General features: G+C 38.5%; 1 protein-coding gene across 1 annotated transcript in view; it reads right to left on the bottom strand.

Moving 5' to 3' along the window:
• LOC117032474 (soma ferritin-like) overlaps positions 1-12930 on the bottom strand; it is a 37463-nt gene extending 24533 nt beyond the window's left edge. Inside the window, exons 1-4 of the mRNA XM_033124034.1 lie at positions 12820-12930; positions 6818-6961; positions 5718-5843; positions 4473-4611 (exon numbers count right to left, since the gene is read on the bottom strand). Coding sequence (XP_032979925.1) covers positions 4473-4611; positions 5718-5843; positions 6818-6961; positions 12820-12930 — 520 coding nt within the window. The remainder of the gene's footprint in view (positions 1-4472; positions 4612-5717; positions 5844-6817; positions 6962-12819) is intronic.
• Between the last annotated feature and the right edge of the window lie 8186 nt (positions 12931-21116).

The following is a 21116-nucleotide window of genomic DNA, read 5'->3' as shown; positions in this document are numbered from 1 at the left end:
CCTGAAGGGTATTGTGTTGAGTGGAGTATGTCAGACGGAGAAAGAGAGATGCAATGTGATTTCACTTAAATGTGGAATATAAAGAACAAAATTAACAAACTCATATACAGAAAACATTCTGATGGTTGCCAGATGGGAGGGAGTTTGGGGGTGAGGGTGAAAAGCAGAAAGGGATTAAGAAGCACAAATTGGCTGTTACAAAGTAGTTATAAGGATGTAAGGTATAGCATAAAGAATATAGTCAATAATATTTTAATAACTATGCATGGTGTCAGATGGGTACTGATTTTGTTGGAGTGATAGATGGGAGGGGGTTGAGGGGCAGGGTGAAAAAGGTGAAGGGATTAAGAATTAAAAATTGGTAGTTACAAAATAGTCATGGGGATGTAAAACAAAGCATATAAAATACAGTGAATGATATGCTAATAGCTATATATAGTGCAAGGCGGATACTAGACTAGTCAGGGGGATCACTTCTTAAATTATATAAATGTCTTACCACTATGCTGTACACCTGAAATTAATATAAAATAATATTGAATGTCAAGTGCAATTGAAAAATTTAAAAAGAGTGGAAAAGGTGAAGGGGAATAAGAGGTCCAAATTTTCAGGTATAAAATGAATTAAGTAACGGATATAATGTACGGCATAGGGAATACAGTCAATAATATTGTGATAGCATTGTACAGTGTCAGATGGTTACTGGGCTTATCGTGGTGGTCAGTTCTTTAGGTATATAAATGTTGGAATAACTATGATGTTCTCCTGAAACTAATATTGTATTATATGTTAACTATATTTTTAATAAAAATCTTTAAAAAAATAAAAATAAATGAAAAATTATGGTCATAACTTCATTCTAGTGACTTCCTATAAAATTAGTTTTTTACACAATACCCTCAGAACCCTCTTTCTTCAGAGAGTATCTATTGATTCCTAATATGAGTATCAAGTGAACTAGCTTATAAATTCTTCCTTCTCTTTTCTCCACCCAATTTTAGTCAACAATTGTTTACAGGCTGAATTGTGTCCTCCCAAAGTTCTTGAGGTAAGTATATGCTTAGTTTTACAAGAAAATGACATACATTTTTCCAAAGTTATACCACCTTACATTCTCACCTATAATGAGTGAGAGTTTTAGTTGTTTCACAACCTTGCCAGCATATGACGTTGACAATTATTTTAATTTTGGCCATTCTGATGAATGTGTAGTAAAGTGTCTCATTGTGGTTTGGGTTTGTATTTCCCAATAACTAATGGTGGTATGTAAGTTTTATGTGTGTTCCCACATTTTACCCCATGATTAAAGCTTATTCTTTAGTACTAAATTGTCCAAGCCCCCAAGATCCTGTTGGGATTATATCCAAAATTGCTTTAGTCCTATACATAGATTTGGGAGGTGTCACAATTTTTATATTTAGATGTTCCCTCCTTTTTCCATTATTCAAAGCTTTTATCTTTTTCAGGAAACATTTTAATTTTATTTCATACAGGTTGCAAGCTAATTTTGTTAGAATTATTCCTAAATATTTTATATATTTGTGGATATTATACACAAGATATCTTTTTAAAATGTCTTCATTTAATTTGTGTTCATAGGGAAGGTTCATTTGTAGCTATCTATCCTATATTCAGCAACATTATTGAACTTTCTCGTAAGTTTTTCAGTTATAATAGTCATAATCATATCACATTAAATAAACCTTTTCCAAACAAATCTATCTTCTTTTCCTTTAGCTTTTCTATTGCATTGTCTAGAATAGTGGTTCTCAAGCAGGATGCCTCTCGAGAGACATTTGGCAATATCTGGAAATAGTTTTGATTGCCACCATTGGAGGAGGTACTGTGTGGTAGGAAGGGGCCAGGGATGCTGCTAGCCATCTTATAATGCATAGGACAACTCCCCCCAATAAAGAGTCATCTGGCCCAAAAATATCAACAGTGCTTAGTTTGAGAAACCCTGCTTGAGAATTAAAAAAAAAAACTTTAAGTAGTGTTGAGGATAAAGCAATCTTGTCGCACTCCTGATTTTAGTGTGAATGTTTATTATATTCATTAATAAGTATAAAATTAAACAAACTAGTGATAATTATAGAAGTGGAAATTTTTCCAAGAATAAAAAATTTCGCTACAGGCTGAAACTGCCTTAGGCCTAGGGAAACTGCCTGGAATGTGCTTAACAGAAACCATCTTATCTTAGAAGCCTTCTCGTCCTGCTCCCTGCTTGTTTGTGATGATTTGAAAAGGAACAGCCTGTTTACTTCCCCCTATAAAACTCCATACTCCTCTTACTCCGAGAAGTTATGTTTTTTTCTAACCTTACCTCCCGCAGCTCAAACATGCCAAATAAATTCTAACAGACCAATTTTGGTCTCCCGCAACTCATTCCTCCAGCTGTACTTAATACTGCCACCAGTACTGGGCCTGGGATAGCTCCACAAAAAGCCAGGACACCCCAAAGCCTGCTGCCGCCTGCTGGCTCCCTTAAGGTTCAGCCACTGATAAAGTCTCATGTGGTCCGGAAGTTGGGTGAGGCAGGGTCTCAGGGAGTCACTAAAGTGGGAAGAGTTGTGGTCACCAGGTTAATGTTGAATTTGGTTTGGTTCCATTGCTGAGCCCGGAGCTAGTCAGTAAACATCTCAGAGCACATTGCTGCCCACCTGGGGCCCACAGACTCTGATAGTTTTCCAAGAAAGAGTGCAATTTGGGTGGGACTGGTTACTCCTAAGAAAGTGCCTCCAACATTCGGGGAGTTGGGTGGGGTGGTGTCCCAGCAGAGCTCACCAGACCAATTCAGATTAGGCCATAGGCGTTGAGGGGATGGTTCCACACAGGCAAGACGGCACCCACCTACCTGCCAGCTGCACAGAAGGATCCCACACAGGGAAAATGGTGACTGTCCTCCAGCCCTTGCTGCAAAGCCACACACCTCAGTCTGCCCTCCCAGCATGAGTGCCTGTGAGCGAGTGAGTCTATGTGCTGGCCCTTTACGAGGATGTCTGGGTTTCCCACAGCCTTTCATGCCACCCAAATAGTCCAAATCCCCACTTTTTTCACAGCCAGATGTTGTGGGGGCACCTCTTCCCAGCACCATTACTCTCAGCTAGGGAGGCTGGTGTGGGGCTGGGGTCCCTCACTCCTCCTGGGAGTACCTCCATGGCCAAAATACCCCTTCTGATTCTTAACTGACACACGGAGGTTTGGGTCCAGCCAGTTTCATGCCCCCACCCCCGGCCCCCAAAGTCTTGATGTGGCTTCTTTTTAATATTCTTAGTTATAAAACTTCTGTTCAGCTATACTTTAGATGGTTCTCTATGTTGATTGTTCTATAACTTAGTTATAATTTTAATGTGTTCATGGAAGGATGCAGACACAGTGTTTATCTACTTCACCATCTTGGATCCAGTTATCTGTTTTTTTATTGAAATTCTGTTATGTATTGGTGTTCAAGTTTATGAAGTTACATTATATAAACTAATACATAATCTGAGCAGGTGCTGTTCTAGATATTTTACATATTAATTTCCTTAAACTTCTTGTTAACTTTATGAACTAAGTACCATTAACCCCACTTTATAGATGATTAAACTGAGTTAATGAGTAAGGTAAAAAACTTATTCAAGTCTGTGGAGCTAGTAAGTTTTAGAGACAGGACACAATCCTATAGCGCCCCCTTTCTTTCCAGGTGGTACTAGCCATCTAAGCTTGCATGTTCATTGCTTTCTCCTGAAAGCAGTTACCCCAGTAGCTCCTAGTTTGCCCACAGTGGAGTGGGTAGGGGCATCCATTGGTCTGCAATGTCTTAATTGCCTGTGTACCTTCTCTTCCCTATGCCTATGTCAGGCTATGAAAGGGCACTTGGGTTAGCCTGCCTGCTCATTTTACATCTTTCAGGTGAGAGCCACCGTTTTTAGACCAAGAGCTCTTGTTTTCAAGTTTAGTTTTACATTAATTAGAAGAAATGCCTACTATCTTGTAAACTTAAAATATATAGTATACAAGTTGTGGGGGAGGAAAGCATTAGTAAGACCTAAGGTTTTACTCCTTAATTTGTACTATATCCACTTGGACTGCTTAAAATTCCCAAATCCTGACTCAGAATCTGGGTGTTGGGACCATGGGGGAAGGTTTATTAAAAAAAAAAAAAAAAAAAAAAAAAAAAAAAAAAAAAAAAAAAAAAAAAAGTTTTTTCTCCCCAAGTCTAATGCACCCACTGTCCTTCAGGAAGCTTCCACTGAACTCACATTGATAGAATTAACCCTTTTTTTTTGTGCTCCAACAGCAATATCTATAGACATAATTATAATGCAAACAAAGATTTATTTGTATGAACAATGAGAAGTAGGATACTAGATAAGAAGCCAAGCAATCTTCTGTCAAACGGAGAAGATCAAATTTTTAAGTAACTGACTTTGGGACATACAACAATGGGAAGGTTTGCTGTGTTGCCTTCAGATGTTAAGTCTCTTTACCTGACACTTCAGCAGGCTTTTTAAATGTGTCTTCCTCCTGCGCCTGCTTTTCTACTTTCCTATGATATAAAAGCTGGTGTTCCAGATAGCCTATGTTCCTCTTCTGTTTATCTAGGTACTTTCCCATGAAACGTAAGAGCTACAGAAATAAAACAGAAGGATTCATTAAGAACCTTGTCTGCAACAGGAGGCAATCTAAGATCTTGCTACACAAATTATAGCTCATGTACCAGCAGTCCTGGAAGCTTATCAGAAATGAAGAATTTCAAGTCCCCCTACAGATCTACTAAATCAGAATCCGCATTTTTAAAAGGGACTAGGCAGTTCATATGCATATTGAAGTTCAAAGAGCACAGATCTAAGACATTCAAGACCTCCAGGTGAATACAAATATCCACCTTCAATGAGTATAAGTGTTAGGGCATCTCATCAAAACTACAGACTAATTTAAATAAGTAACTACTGCAGTGGTTTTCCACCTGTTTTCTGAATCACATGGACATTTCAAGTAATCAGTCACCCAGATCCCATTCCCAAAGATTTAAATTTAAGTGGTCTCGCATAAGGCTTAGGCATTTGTACCTCTTCAGAGCTCCTAAGTGAGTCAAATATGTAACTAGGGTTAGTAACTTGTACAAGGGCATTTTCCTCACTTTGTTTTCCTGAGATGCTAGGGGGTTGTTGAGAAAGAAGTTCCCACTGCAAGGCAGAGTGTTAATCATTAACCAAGAAGACTTCAGAGAAGTCTATAAGATAATAGGTCACCATTAATATTCACTTTTTGGGGGACAGTCTAGGACAGTGGTTCTCAAAGTGTGGCCCCTGTCCAGGAGCATAACCTGAAAACTTATTAGATGCAAATTGTCAGACACCACATGAAACCACATGAATCAAACTCTTGGGGGTGGGGCACAGTAATTTCTTTTAGTAAGACCTCCCTGTGATTCTGGTACCCATTAAAATTTAGGTACCTCAGGCCTATGAGATTTACAGGTCAGTGAGAAGTTATTTTGTTTAATTATCCAGAGTGCATTATTCCTGGGAAGTCTTCCTCATCTTGGGTTGTTGAGTTGCAGTCCTCCTTACCAGGACACCTACGCCTACCTCGAACCTACTCCCAGAAATAAGCTCATATGCTTCCTTGAGGGAAAATAAGCACATGTTGGGTGATCCACTGCCTTGGATCCATTCCCCAGGCTCAAGTCATAACCCAGGTTCTGCTGTCAGACCCAGTTAACTACTTACATCAGTTTCACTGTTTGCAGAAGCCAAGGTCTTCAGGTCTTGCAGGAGCTTGGTTAACTTGTTCTCCAACTCCAGAGCAGACTCTAGAGCTTGTATGCCAGTTCCCCAGTTATCTAGATCCGGCCTCTATTGGAGAGAACAGGAGAGTCACTTTCCTACCTCAGGCACAGCTTTGTTACATCCTACTTCCTGAGTAGGATTACGACTAGTTTTGTGTAGCCCAATAGTTTCCAAACTTGGTGGCATAATGGAGTCAGCTGAGCATCTTAAATATTGATGTCTGGATTTTAACTGTAGACATTCTGACTATTGGTATGGAGTGCAACCTCAGCATCAGGATTTTCAAGAGCTCCCCCACATAATTTTCAAGTGCTACAAAGCATGAGTGCCACCGGCATAGTTTCAAGCACTACTCCATTAGCCTTGGAATGCCGTGACGGTGGTTTAATTCTGTTACTACCAGACATTTACTAGTTCTCTTTATAAAGCTGGAATTAAAAGAACCCCTCATTAAGCAGGGATATTTCTAGATGTAATGCCCCCAACTAAGGTTTAGATTATTTCTTTCAAGTGTCTGTCCCAGTGAAAAAAACTTTGTTTCACTACATTGAAGAGAGTCATTTTAAATAGCTTCATGTGCATCTGAATTAGACTAAAGATATGCTACAGGATACTAACTGCTTTAGGAAGAGGCCATTAGAGTAGTACTTCTCAAACTGTACAGAGCATTCGAGTCATCTGGAGAGCTTCTTAAATTACAGCTCCTTGGACCCCACCCCTAGAGAATCTGATTCCGTTTGTCTGGGTGTGGGGTCCATGAAATTTGCATTTCTAACTTCTCAGGTGAGAGTGATGCTGCTGGTCCAGCGACCACACTCTGAGTGGCTCGTTGAGAAAAGCTAAATCCGCACTTAGTGCCTATAATGTACTCAAAATGATATGAAGAGACCACAAAGAAGACGCATGTTTGCTCTCAAAGTCAGTCGCTATAATCCCATAGAGGAGTATGAGGAACCAAAATTAGGTAGCAACTTATAATTTAGTTCTCTAGACACAGCAGAGGCCTCATGGAGGTTATCATGACAAAGGCACATAGTCACCTGAATGACTGGAAGGCAGATTTTACCCTCATGTCTTCTTAGGTATCTTAAGAACTGCTTTGCGTGTTCCCTCTTCACCTCAGCTTGGTCTTCGAAGAATGCAGCAAAAAGAGGTGCGCCCGTGTCTACATTGTAATAACAGGCCTGGGAGAAGGGAGAGAAACTGGAGGTGAGAGGAGCTGATTTTTAAGACTGGAAATCTCACACAAACTCATTTTATCTCTGTGATTGTCTGAAAGAGGCCCTCTTTGTTCAATTTGGGGTCCTCGGTTTGTCCTTTGACTTCCAGAAGGCCCCAGCTGTTTTCCTGAACCCAGCTACCTTAGAGAAGCCACTCAGACTATAATATCTGGTGCCTAATCATCGGCTATCACGGCCTCTTTAGGGTCAGATTTATGAACCCTACGTGCTAGTAATTTGTAGATACCTGGCAGAAGTCCAGCATAAATTAAGTGACATTTTAAAGTCAATCTATTTCATCAATCCTAACACATCTATATAAACTCTAAAATAGAATATGGGTAAAAAACTGTTTATTCAGTCTACCACCAGTGTCTGATGCCCAGATAATTTTGGGCATGAAAAAACTGTGATTGTCTCTACCACCGTCCATACTTTGCAATCACAGCTCTAAACCATTAGCCCACAGAACAAGCAAAATCCTAGCCACTAAGTTGTTGTTTCATCTAGTATCAAACCACAAACATGGCCATTACCACCATTACTCAGGACACAGAAAATACAGCATCACCCAGATCAAAGCTGAAACCTCCCCCATAGTGGCTCAAGAACCCATACTAACCATAGATAAATAAGCATCACTGACGTGAAGCTGAAAAGATGCCACTTGATTAATAGCAAGCCTACAGTCTTCAGAGATGACTCTCTGGAGTTGGGCTTCCATCTCAGCTTTAGAGAAAACCAGGCATAAGAAGTGCTACCCATCAAGCTAAGGGACTTCTTAAATACTAATAGGCAGATAGCCAGCCCACTTCCATCCAGCTGAAAACTAGATGAAATTCCATCCAGCTGAGATTAACAGCCACTAAACTACTAATGAGGACATTGTTTCTGCATGAAAGAATCAATCTGACCAGAGGAAAGGGTGAAAAACAAAAGTAAATCCTCCTAACTATCCCAACCAGTGTTGAGTACTTTCCCTCATGTTCCGGCTACGATTTAAGAACGCTGATCTAGTTCCTGAGTAGGGAAGTAGTAACAGAGTAGATGCATTAACTTCATTCCTTTCTTCAAAAGCTATTTATGGTACATCATGCTAAGTCCTATGGGGAAATCTAAGAAGACTGACTAAAATACATTCTTTGCCTATAAGGAACATATCCCGTACTTACTAAGGCTGCAACACACATAATTGATATGATGGGAGTTCTTAAATGTCAAAGCATATTTAGCTGAGGAGATTAGGGCAGATTTCATCTATAATTTGGCATTTGAAATTGGCCTTGAAAGGTAGTTAAGAATGTAGAGAAACGGAAATGGAAGAAGGGTGTGCCACCTGGAGAAGAGGCACACACAGGCTGTAGGGATAAGACGTAATAGTGCTTTTGCCAAACTGCAGCAAGATTGCTCCATTTGGAAACCTTTTGGCTCCTTCCTCAAATGGTCTCTCAAAAGTCCTTACCTGTCTCAATGTATACTTTTTTTATTTGCCTCCTTTGAGGATAGAGGTTGATTTACTTATCTTGGTAGTCTCACAGCTCATGATGAGATGTTTTGTAGATAATAGGTACAGAATCAACATTTATTAAACAAAAATATAGTTTATATGTGCAGCAGTGTGATTTCCCATAGTCTGGTGGATTCTTAGCTTGAGCCCATGCCATGTCTAGCTGAACTGAAATAGAAGTGGTCACCAAAGTTCTGTGCCTAGGTGGCAGTAGGAGGGAGGGAATTTCCTGAGGGATAGCTCATCCTAAAAGAAGGAGTCAAGCATCCAAGTTTGGCCCAGTCACAAAGATAATATGGTCACCAAACGGAAGGAATCATTATAAAACATCCTATTATTTATCACTTTTGTTTCTTGACCCAACCCTGCCCTTGTCCCTAATTGAATTCACGCCTTAGTCCCAGGAAGGTGCTTGAAGTAGGCGCTTCTCAAACTGTAATTTCTACATAAATCATCTGGGGCTCTTGTTAAAATGCAGATTCTGATTCCCTGGCCTGAAATCCTCCAACAATTTTGCCAAATGTTGCTTGTCTGGGGACCAAATTTTTAGTAAGCGTTTAAGTACAGTCTAAAAACCTATTTCAATAAAAAATTGGTAAGACGTGGGACACAAGTGGCATTTCTGGGGGAACCCTCTAATAGGAGAGGAGAAAGGGGCCTTTTATGCTGCTTCTGCACACACCACTGCGCTGCTTTGGCGTGTCAGAGCTTCCAGGACCTCCATGGCAGCATCCTGGGGGAGGCATCAGTGCCAGGGTGCCCGGCAATATCTAGCCAAGAAGGTTAGAGCAGGGGAAGAGAAAAGAAAATGGTAACTGGCTAGATAGTTATTAATAACTGGTTTTGCTCATAGTATGTGCAAAACATTACCTGAACTCCTAAAAGAATTTGGGGGAACTTTTAAGGAGATCAGTGTCCTACGTGAGCAGGTGGGCACAAGTACTAATAAAATCTGGATTATTACTGTTAATATAACTCCATCGACAAGATAGTAAATTTGGAAGCTAAAGATTTTACTTACTGGGACATATAAGAGTTTGGAGATTTCTGGATAAATAGTCTTATGATCTTAAAAAAAGTTAAGATCTTTTCATGTAAACATTTCATGATTCTGCTATTCCATCTGGGCCAAAACACAGAACTGGATACATATGAAGAGTATGTTCTTGTGGGTTAAATGTTATTAAAGAATATTGCTATTTCATCACTTAAAAACAACCTCACCAATGTATAGAAAAAAAGAGAGGAAAGAAACATATCAGCAACCTCAGTAATAGTTGTGTTAGTATGGTAGCCTTACAGGTGAATTTTTTTCCATTTTTCAAACTTTTATAATTATATATATAATTTTCTATTTTCCATATTTTTCAAACTTATAATTATATATGTGTATATATATAATTATGTGTATATATATACATATGTATATACATATATATATTTCTCATTTTGAAAAAGGAGACTAACAGATACCTTTCTAGAGAATTAGCAAAATGGAAGCTCTACACACATATTCATGAACACATTTTTTTCTAATTATCAATGTAATGCCTGATCATTATAAAGTATTCCAAAATTACAGAATTATATAATGTAGAAAGTGAGCATCCATAGGTAGCACTGTAGTTCCAATATATATTTTTAAATCTAATTTGATTCATAATATCACTATTAAATTTTGGTAACCTGATGAATTGACTTGAATTATGGGATATGCTCAGATTGGTCCATGCACCCTCTCCCCTGGAATGTGCTGGAAATAAAAGAGTATCTAGATAATTTAAATCGGGTTTCGGGTCCAGGTCTAGGGGAATTTTATTCTTTGCTGGAAATAATGACTTCTAGTAGTGACTTAAGCAGCAGTATTGGTAACATTTTAAAAATATTGGAGAGAAATGCCAAACTACAGCTAAAGACTTTTATATTTTGGTGGAGGGATGCAGAAATTTGTACTAGGTTATAATATAGTTATGCCAATTGGCATCTGAAAATAAAAGGCGGACATTTATTGGATTGTAAACAACTTAGCACAAAGGCTCTGGTAACATGTACAAGGCATTATACTTCACCATATCTTATTTTCCTTTCATCTTTTTTAAGTCAATATTTTGGATGAATAGAATTTTACACTTTAATTTCATTTACAAATGTCACAAATCTGGAAGGAATAGTTAGCATGCAAAATGACAGAGCAAGGGCCAACAGAACTCAACAGGTTAAATCAAATTGTCTGAAGCTAATATGATGAAATGTAATTAAGATGAATATAAAAGCCTATATTTTAGTTCAGTAAATCAATAACCCATAAACAGAAAGAGATCTTATTGAATAGTGTTTCATGTAAAAAGACTTAGATTTGTAATTGGTTAAGTATTCAACATGACCAAAGAGTTGACAGAAAAACAAAAGTAATTCACTTTTTCCCTCCCTGGGCAGATAAACGTTTGCTTTATTGAATGATGGATCTATACAATTACCGAGGTCACTATGTACAGACAAGAGAGGGGAAACGTTAGTTCTTGGTCTCAGTCTCGATGATCTCTTCTGGCCTGGAGCTGCTCCTCACAGCTCTTAGGTGCTTCCTTGATGCTCGACTTGTGGATCTCAGGCTGAACCTTTTTGCTGGCCTTCAGCTTGTGGGTGTGCTCCATGAGAATTCGCTTGTTTGTAAACACATTCCCCTTCACCTTCAGTTACAGGCTGTGATATATATGGTGGTCAATCCTCTTCGATTCACGTTATCTCCTGAGCAGGATTCACGTTATCCAGCACAGGATTCTCATCCAGGCACCCTTCTCAGGCATTTGAGCATTAACAGTATTCCTTTGCACACCTATGGCCATATGCCTGTCCTTATGGCAGGCCTAGGTGTTCTCCAGCTTGGAGCCTGGGAATGAACAGTCACAGGCTTCCAGATGTTCAGCCCATCTTTGATCAGCTTCCGGATCCACTGATGGGAGTTGCCATTGGCGATTTCATTGGTTTCACTGGGGTCCAAGCAGACCTTCCTTTTGCCACAGTGAAGGATACTGAAAGTGAGGCTTCCTCTGACGCTTCATGGCTCCAACTCAGTTTTCAATAACCAAATTTAATGACCAGATCACAGGATATACCTAGTCCTGTTGTAACTATGCAGTAACTCATGTTCTCAGGGTCCACCCATCCAACACATAGTCACCTAGCACCTCCGATAAGGGGCTTATCAGGACTACATGGTAATAAAGGTAATCAAGGACTTGAGGAGCTATTTGTCTAATATTCTGACATATTTTTATTTAATTTTGGTGCGACATTTTTGAGATATTGATGAACTGCAGCATAACTGGATGGAGAAATTTATTTCAACATTTGTGTTATAAAGTAATAGGAGTTAGAAATGTTTAAATGTTGATGAAATTGATGGATAAAAATCCTCACAACAATCCTGAAAGACAGGTGTTATTCCTTCTTATGAAGGTGAAAAACAAAATCTGAGAAGTCAAGTACCTGCTTACAGTCACACAGCTGTTAATGGCACAGCCTGAATTTGAACACATCTCCGTTTGACTCTGAAAATCCAGGCTTTTTCTAATGTGCTATTGTATTCAAATAAATGATTTCTTTTTCTGATTTATTATGTAAAAATATAAAAAAACCCTACAAACCCAGAGCCCAGAAGTAAACCAACACAAATACAGTTGATTAAATTACGACAAAGGAGTGAAGAATGTAGAATGGGGAAAGGATAGTCTCTTCAATAAATGGTGTTGGAAAACTGGACAGCCACATGCAAAAGTATGAAACTGGAAACTAGCTTACACCATACATAAAAATTAACTCAAACTGAATGAAAGGCTTGAATGTAGACCTGAAACCATAAAACTTCTAGAAGAAAACATAGGTGGTAAGCTCCTTGACATAGGCCTTAGCGATGACTTTTTGAATCTGACACCAAAAGTAAAAGCAACAAAAGCAAGTAAGCAAACAAACAAACAAACAAAACTAGCACTGGTTTCAAAAGTATTTAGATAGAATTCTACACATTTTAATTAAATCAAATTCTCTGCTATGTGAAGAATTGAAGTGATGACAAAAAACCTGTATTTCAGAGAATTATTTTCTTTAATAATTTATTAACATATACTGTTACATATTTTGCATGATATATTTATTGTACTTTTATCAGATCTGATTAGCACCGAAGGACAGTGACATAGAAATTGACCACAAAATGCTGGACACCCAAGACAACTGAGTCATGTGCTCCTAACAGGGCTGAAGAAGATGAGATGAAATTCACAAAATTCACCCAGTTCGTGACCATAAAGAAACTCACCTGCAGCAGGAGGGTCTGGGTGGCCCTGTGCTCTGGGGAGGTTCTTGGGGAGAGGCTGCTGGTGGGAAGGTGCTGAGACTGCCTCTGATGCCTGCACAAGAGAATTACCATGTATGCACTTGAAAGCAACATAATTCCTGAAAAGGAGGCATTTCTAGATCGTGGCAGTGCAAAAATAGGCTCCAGACGATGTAGTTTATGGAGGGAAGTGAGAAGTATTTACTGATACTTAGCAGAGTGATCTTGGTTACATCAGAAGCCGCAGTGCAGAAGATAAGGTTACAACTGAAGGACAAACTGAGGACTCATAAGAAGAAGAAGGAACTGAAGATGTTTAAATCTGGCCAACCAGGAGGTGCTGGGTGGGGCTGGTGATGATGGCCTGGAGCCCGCTCAGGAGGCAGGTGTTACAGGTGGAAAGGACACTCATCACCTTGTTCATGTAGAAAAGCACCCTACATTTGAAGGCGTTCTAAAGATTCAGTGACTCAAATTGGTCTGGAGATACCAAGAACCGTATGGTGAGGAGCGCCCCCCTGTGGACAAGGTCCAAGTGACAGGTGGTTGGGTCAGCGGCCTTAGGCCTGAGATCCAGGAGTGGAAGAGAAGTAGGAAAGTGTTGGCTGAGAGTCCAATGCCAGCTTGGAACAAAACGCATTTTCAATGGTAACATAAGTAGAAAGTGACCATCTTAATGGAAAAGAAGAAACATTTTATAGCTCAGAAAAAAAACCAGACCTCCCACCATCAATATTATTTATTCCATAATCAAAATTAACACTGCCATCATTTTAATTTTACCTATTCACTTTTGATTAACAATTTCATATAAATTTTTAATAATAAAGACTTGGCAAGAGTTTGGACACCAAATAATTCATATATACCGTGTTTCCCCGAAAATAAGACCTAGCTCTAATCAGCCTAATGCATCTTTTGGAGCAAAAATTAATATAAGACCCAGTATTATATTATATTGTATTGTATTATATTAGACCCGGTATTTATATTATATTATATTATATTATATTATATTATATTATATTATATTATATTATTTATATTATATATCATATTATTTTAGACCTGGTCTTATAGTAAAATAAGACTGGGGCTTATATTAATTTTTGCTCCAAAAGACACATTAGAGCTGATTGTCCGGCTAGGTCTTCTTTTCGGGGAACACGGTATCAAACAGCAACAATCCACATCATACCTATATAGGGTGCACATTATCTATACTCCTGCAGCACCTGAGCTTACACTTTCGGAAGCACTTCTTTGCTTTCTGCATTCCTTCATTTCATATTCACAACCCAGTATAGGGTGGTGAATATAAAAATAAATCATGAGTATGTATACAAGTAAACTAAGTAAATTTTATGTTAATAGGGAAAGAATCAACAAAGAGATTTTGGGAAAAAATAATGTTCTGTTGAATCTATCCCATATCAAGTCAGTTTGACACATTTTCTTTTTTATTCATCCTCCACATTTAAGTACCCTTGTAATTACTTGGGGTCCATCCTAATAACGCAGAATAATCTCACCATCATAGAGTCAGCAGATTATTAACTTTGATTCTATCTTTACCATAATTTTCTTTTTTCATGTTACCTAATACGTTAAGGGTTTGGGGTTTGGGATGTGGACATCTTTTTACTAATTGTATCTCCTCCTAAAAAAATGACCCTGGCTCTCTTCTAGTTTAGTTTTCATACCAGAAACCCCTTATGTAAACTTTCTTCATTTCAGGAGGAGATTGCTAAAGCCCTCAATTTTGAAGAGGACAAAGAAACAACCTCCCCTCCCCCACACACACATTTAGTTACACTTATGGACTCTTTTATATTGAAAAAATGAAAATATAGTCAACAAAATATAAAATTTGAAACATAGAAAATCCTGTGTACAATATATGATATTTGAAATTTGTTCTTTAGTCCTCCAGATATGCCTCCTTTTTTTTTCTAAGTTGTTCCCTATAGGCTGGAACTTCATTACATATAATTTTAGTAAGAGTATGTAAAATTATACCTTTCAAAAATGAGTACAGTTTTTGTGTATGAATAAAAGCTCAGTGTATATAAACATAATGTATCCTAAGGAAAATATAAATCATCTACTTTCAACAAGCTTGAGGAAATAACAATAATCAGGCATTGTGATTTGATATGATAATGGATATATACATAAACATACTTCATAGAAAAATGCACAAGGAATAGAAATACAGTAGTATTTTATATTGCACCGTTTTTCTGGAGACATAATCACAAGTACCAAGTCTCTAACAGTCACGACTATAACTTCAGTTGACAAATGTTGATTTGTGGTGCTTAATTTCAATGCATGTTTCAAAGAAAAAAATACGAGTAATACTCTTCAATATTCTCTTCGCCAACCAGAAAACAACCTGGTCATCTTCTAACAGAAGGGAAAGTGTGATGACCTCTCAGAAGAGACTTAAATCTTTATTATATGAAATGATACTGGAATCATTTTTCTTAAAATGAGAGCAAACCATTGCATGAACTTTTCCTCATTGGTATCAAACACCCCCCCCCCCCCCAGCCCCCACATCAACATCCGACCACTACCACCAACAACCACAAAAATCTTCTAAATAATGATCTGTAGTCTGGACAATACATTCCTTGGTTAGCATCCCTGAGCTGCTAGAGTCCTGGACTGCTCAGTTTTTAGTGTGAAGGCCCCAGCTGTCTGTTTCTCAGAAGAACATGTGTTTGGTTTTGCAGCTTAATATGACTCAATGGCTAGAAACATGACTGCTGAACTAATAGCCAACACCAACACGTCTCTCAGCCAGCGGGAGAGGGTCAGGCACGGGGTGGTGGGAGGAGGGTTATGAAGGTGGGTTTCCGTAATCTCTGGCGTTCACTGGCAAGGGTTAAAATGTTGACTGTAAACGACAGGAATGAGATCTTAAACAAACCTAGTGAGGAAGAGAAGTGTTTTTAAACATTCTTCAGGCCTTTGGTTTCTCCCATCCCCCTTTACGCTAAGAAATTTAGATTAATGAATGAAATTTTTTAATTAATTTTTTTTATTTTCCTATATTTTTATTATCTTCATTCTTATAGCCTGGACCTGAGTAGAAGATTTGAAGTTAATGAGTGACATTATGAGCTATAATATAATTAATAGAATATAATATGAAGAAGCAGCAGCAGTAGCTATCTTGGTTAAGAACGCAGTCTTTACCAGAGACAGTGCAGGTTTAAATCCTGTCTTTGTCACTTTATTCGATTAAGAGGCACTTTTCTAGGCCTTGGAAATGTACCGCCGTAAACAAAACAGACAGAAATCCCTGACTTCATGAACAATGCTTAGTAGCACTAGGGCCTTAACTTCTCTGTAACTCAGCTTCTTCCTCAAATGGGGAGACTGTGATATTTTAAGGATGAATAATGTAATCAGTAGAATATCACTTCAAAAGGCAAAGAGGTACAGGTAAAAATACAGTCGAGAAATTAGAATACTAAAAACTTGTGATTAATTGAAAAGAAGGAAACAAACTTTCCAGTTCTAGAATTTCCACTTGGATAACTTGGGCTCGTATCAGCTGGTATGGATTGACCATGTATACGTGCATCTGTAGAGATACTTATCCTTGGCCAATGCTATAAAATTTATCACCTAAAGCTAAAACTGTTCTTTAACCATCTAGAGGTGAAAGAGGCATGAGAAACGAACACCTCTTCTGAGAATGTCTAAAGGAAAGCAATTCTAAAAATTTTGTAACTAAAGGCAAACTATGGTACTGAATACGGTTATCTGATTTATTTTTCATTTTCATTCTTAATTTTATCAGTTTACTTTTCCATTAATGAAAGCTGACCAGAGTTATCCCAGAATAAAAAGAAAGGGAGTAGGGAAAGGAAGAAATAAAATATAACAGAGACCAGAAATTATAAAAAAAAAGATGAAAAGATACCTAAAGAGAAATTTAACCTCTTTCAAATTCTTATGAATTTGAGCTTGGTCTATCAGAGATGTAAGCCAGAGAAGAAACTAATAGTTTTAAAATAATTGCTATGTATCAGGCACTATGCTAGACAGCTGACATATCTTATTTTCTTGTAGTCATATAAAAACAGTTGCGATATCTTTCTTATTATGTGTACTTTATAGGTGAGGAGCAGAGGTTTAGCAAGGTCAGTTACAAATAGAAGTTACTAAACTGAATAATGAACTGAATTAGGTGGGTAGACATATCCTGGACCAGGTGAGTTTTGAAGTGTGATTTTGAATACAGAAAGGAAAGTAAGAAAGGTTGGAACCAGGTAATGTTTGTCCCATGAATCATCAGGAAATTGCAATGTTGTTGTCTGGCTAAGCTATTGATCTGCACAAATGGTGTCCAATGGGAAAAGCCCTCTGTGTTTAACAAGTAAAGACCTTTAATGGATGTTTGATCCTGCCTAGGATGATGACTAATGGCTGGTGGGACTGAAGGTGTCCACCTCCATGCAGGACTATAATTAAAAGCTAGCTTTGATTCTCTCTAGACAGATAAGTAGCTTGCTACATTGAACAGATTCCAGGCCACAGACTTCAAAGGTCTAAAGTTTGCCTCCATTTTTACTGGAATCCTTCTGTGGATCTAAGTTAAATCATCTTCTCACCCGTCACACATTGCAATTTTCTTGTTCTTCTTGACTCATTGATCTAACTCCAAAGAAACCACTAAGAAAATCCTTTCCAAACTCTATCCTCTATTATGAATTTGAATAGTAAATTTCGATTTTATTTCTGTGCATCCCCCTGTTGCTTTTACACTCTACTCAAATAATTATGAACTCTCTGGGATTCTCACTGTTGTCCTCTGTAAAACAGAAGAATTGGTTTCATCATGACTTTTACACTTTATTCTTCTAGGTCCTAGGGGTCCATACAATTAATTCCCGTGACAGGGTGTTGGACTCATGACAAACAGGAGAGGCACTGCTCTGCCAGAAACCTTAGATGGAGGCAGCTCTGCTTTATTCTCACATATTAATTGGACTTCTTTATAGGATTTCATTTGAAGGGATCTGATACTAAAACAAATTTGAAAACCATTGCATTAGGTGCTTCCTATCTCTGTCTAAGACAGTAATAGCCTATGAAACTGCATCTTAACAACTCTAAACAGAGGGAAGAGCTGTTTTATTTACTTACATTTTTCATGTGTTCAGAGACTTAGAAACAGGTATGCTTCTAAGAGACTTAGAGACTAGATAGTGGGTAATATATAAAGGTTGGCTGAATACACAAGTAGGAACTGATTCTGGCATAGGGGCCTCCAAAGATAAATTCCTTTCTCATGAAATCATTCGTAGTTACTCCTCAGGTACTGGAGAAAAATCTCATGTAGCTATTTTCCCTGACATTGTTGACCCTGCTAATTTGATGGTAGCAAAACATTCATGTTGATGAATTCTAGGCAGAGCCCAGGAGGGGAATAAAACCTTAGCTCTCCCCTCCTCCCCTCTTCCACCCTCTCCCGCTCCGTAGCAGCTCCTCCCATTCTGGCAGAGGACGTGATAGGGCAGAACTGAAGTTTATTTCAGTATCTCTTAGGTCAGACACTCCAAGTAGCTATGGTTCCTGGAAATCTACCCCAATACCTACAGGATCACCAGCCGAGAGGCAGAATGCGCCCCCTTCTCAGCTTCTGGTGCTGTGGAGAGCAGTCCTGTTTTAACCTGACGACTGGCTGCCTCGCTCACCAGGGTCCTCCTTGCAGGACCTGGTACCTCAAAACCTAGGTAGCATGCCTGCTGGGTTCCAAATACTGTGTATAACTCAGGGTGGAGGAGGGGGACAGAGTGTTTTATTACAAACTTGACTCTATTTTGAGCTCCTAAGAAGAAAGGATTTAAAAGGTTCAAATTGTTATTATTAGAGTCTCTAATGTGAATAACTGTAACACTTTCTGGAGACCGTTCTTTAGGATGGAAAAGGAGCGGCATTGTATCTACCTGAGCTTCCCCATCCATCTGCTTCTAGCCTCAGCCCTCATGTTCCATCCCCCACCCTGCTTACAGAGGGATCTATCTCAAGTGTAAATCTGAGCATGCCATCTTCTGTCTCAGTGCCTTTGATGGAGTTCCACGGACTTCTGAACAAAGTACACGCTCTTTGGCAGAACACACAACGATCAGCCTCGTCTTGCTCCGTCCTCCACCCTGCACCTTTGGGGCCTGCCATTCCATCGCCACTCCAGCTGAGGTTCGGAACCTGAAATCTTAGCCTGGCTGGGCAGAGTACCGTGTGAGGACCTTCTTTTTTCTTTTAAAAATAGTCCTGTGTTTCTCAAGTCTCCCTGCCACAAAATCAATGAGTATCTTTATTATAAATAATACTTGTAATAACAGAATGAATATTTATTGCCAGACAGTAGTATGTTCTAAGTTAACTTGTTTAATCATTACCACAACCCTAAGAGGCAGGAGCTATTTCTAACTTAATCTGTTGGATGAGGAAACCAAGGTACAGAAAGTTTAAATCATAGTCCAAAGTTCACAAATGGCAAAGCCAGGTTTCAAACCCTGGCAGTCAGGCTCCACAAACCATCCTCTTAATCCTGCTCCCATATACCCGTGGCCTCTCATTAAAAATGCAGATTCACAGGCCCCTAGAGCCCAACGGTGTGTGTGTATGTGTGTGTGTGTGTGTGTGCGTGTGCGTGTGTGTGTGTTAAACAAGATACCAGTGCAATTCTACATGTGGGTTTGAAAACCAGTCCTGTAAATTGTGTTGAAATAGAAAATAGAAGGTGAGTGCCCTCTAGTGTACACATGAGTGTCACACATTTGTTGGTGTCGATGAATCAGATCTTTTATTTATATAAAAGATATATATATATTTTATTTATATATCTGTTCCTTAAAAAATAGTCCAATTTCATGCTGTACAAATGCTAAGGGCTGTATCAGGATAAATATTTCCATGCCAATGATTTCACTGATTAATGCTACCTTAAATTTATTTTTGTCACAAGAAGCACTATATAAATATTGCCAGATAACTATCTCTCTCTTTACACCTCAGCAGCTCCTGAAAATTCCATTTGAATATTGGAAGTCTCTATCCTACCAAGTCTGGTTGTGAGGCATGAACGCTCATATCCTTAGTGTACAATACCTGCTAAATGAGAAACACCAGATCCACTCTGTGCCGAGACAGACTTTACTCGTCCTGTCTGTGGTGGCGTCAGTACGTCATTCATTGTCTTTAGTAGGTCCTACTCAATTTATTATCTCAGAAGGGCATTAGGCTTAGGCCTTCTGTTTTTCTCTTGTCCTCTTTAAATTCAAGTTGCAGTGGAGGAGAATCTATTAACTATTTGGTGTGATGTGTATAAATCGCCTGTAATACTATGTTAGGCTATTGTTTATTCCCAAACAGAAACCATCCATATATTTCTGAGGTTAGAGTTAAGTGCCTGTAACAAAAAGACCACAAAATGTAGTAGATAAAACAAGATTACACTGTATTTTCTCTGATACAAATGCCCAAAGATAATAGTCTGTACAGTGAAGCTCTAACATCTACGTACACTGAATACACAGATGCTATTTGTGCTCAAAGTGGCTACTCCACTTCCTTCTGTCACATTTGTGTCCCACCCAGTGGAGAAAAGGCCAGAAAAGAGCACATCCATTACTTTGAAGGACAAACCCAGAAGTGGCATTCCACTGGCCAGAATTTGGTTATAAGCTTCAAGGGAGAATGGGATGTACTCTTCAGTGAGGCAACAATATGCCAACTAAAACTTGGAGTACGATAATAAAAGAAAAAGAGGGAAAATGGATTTTTAATGGACAACCAGCTCTCTCTGCCACAAACCACTTCACATATTTGGACATTTATAATGTTGTTCTCTAAGCAGCCATTTGTTCACAGAAAATAAACAAGAAAATAAGTACCAGCTATTTCAAGAATGCTAGTTAATGATAGAATTTTTACAGAACAATCATATATTTTTTTTCACATTGATTATGCAGATTGATTTGTCTGATTTCAGTTTGCATGGTCATTTTTATGGTCCCTAAGTATCACACAAAGTGGGGACTGCCTGTATAATATTTCATTTGAAGAGATTATCTGGTGGCTCAAATGGAATCTCTATTCCATAGGAGGGTGGGAGTAAGGTGGTAAGTCCTTTAAGTACCCTGAAGTTCCTAGTAAGGTATAGGTGTTTAGAAAATATTGGTTTCATTGTTTTAGTAGACAATGACCTTGGGTCAGGTGAAAACAGTGAACTAATGTTAAGAAAATATTAGAAA

This window comes from Rhinolophus ferrumequinum, chromosome 2 (assembly GCF_004115265.2).
Source record: "Rhinolophus ferrumequinum isolate MPI-CBG mRhiFer1 chromosome 2, mRhiFer1_v1.p, whole genome shotgun sequence".
Lineage (NCBI taxonomy): Eukaryota > Metazoa > Chordata > Mammalia > Chiroptera > Rhinolophidae > Rhinolophus > Rhinolophus ferrumequinum.
Note: the sequence above shows the minus strand (reverse complement) of the source record. Positions and strands in the feature narration are given on the sequence as shown.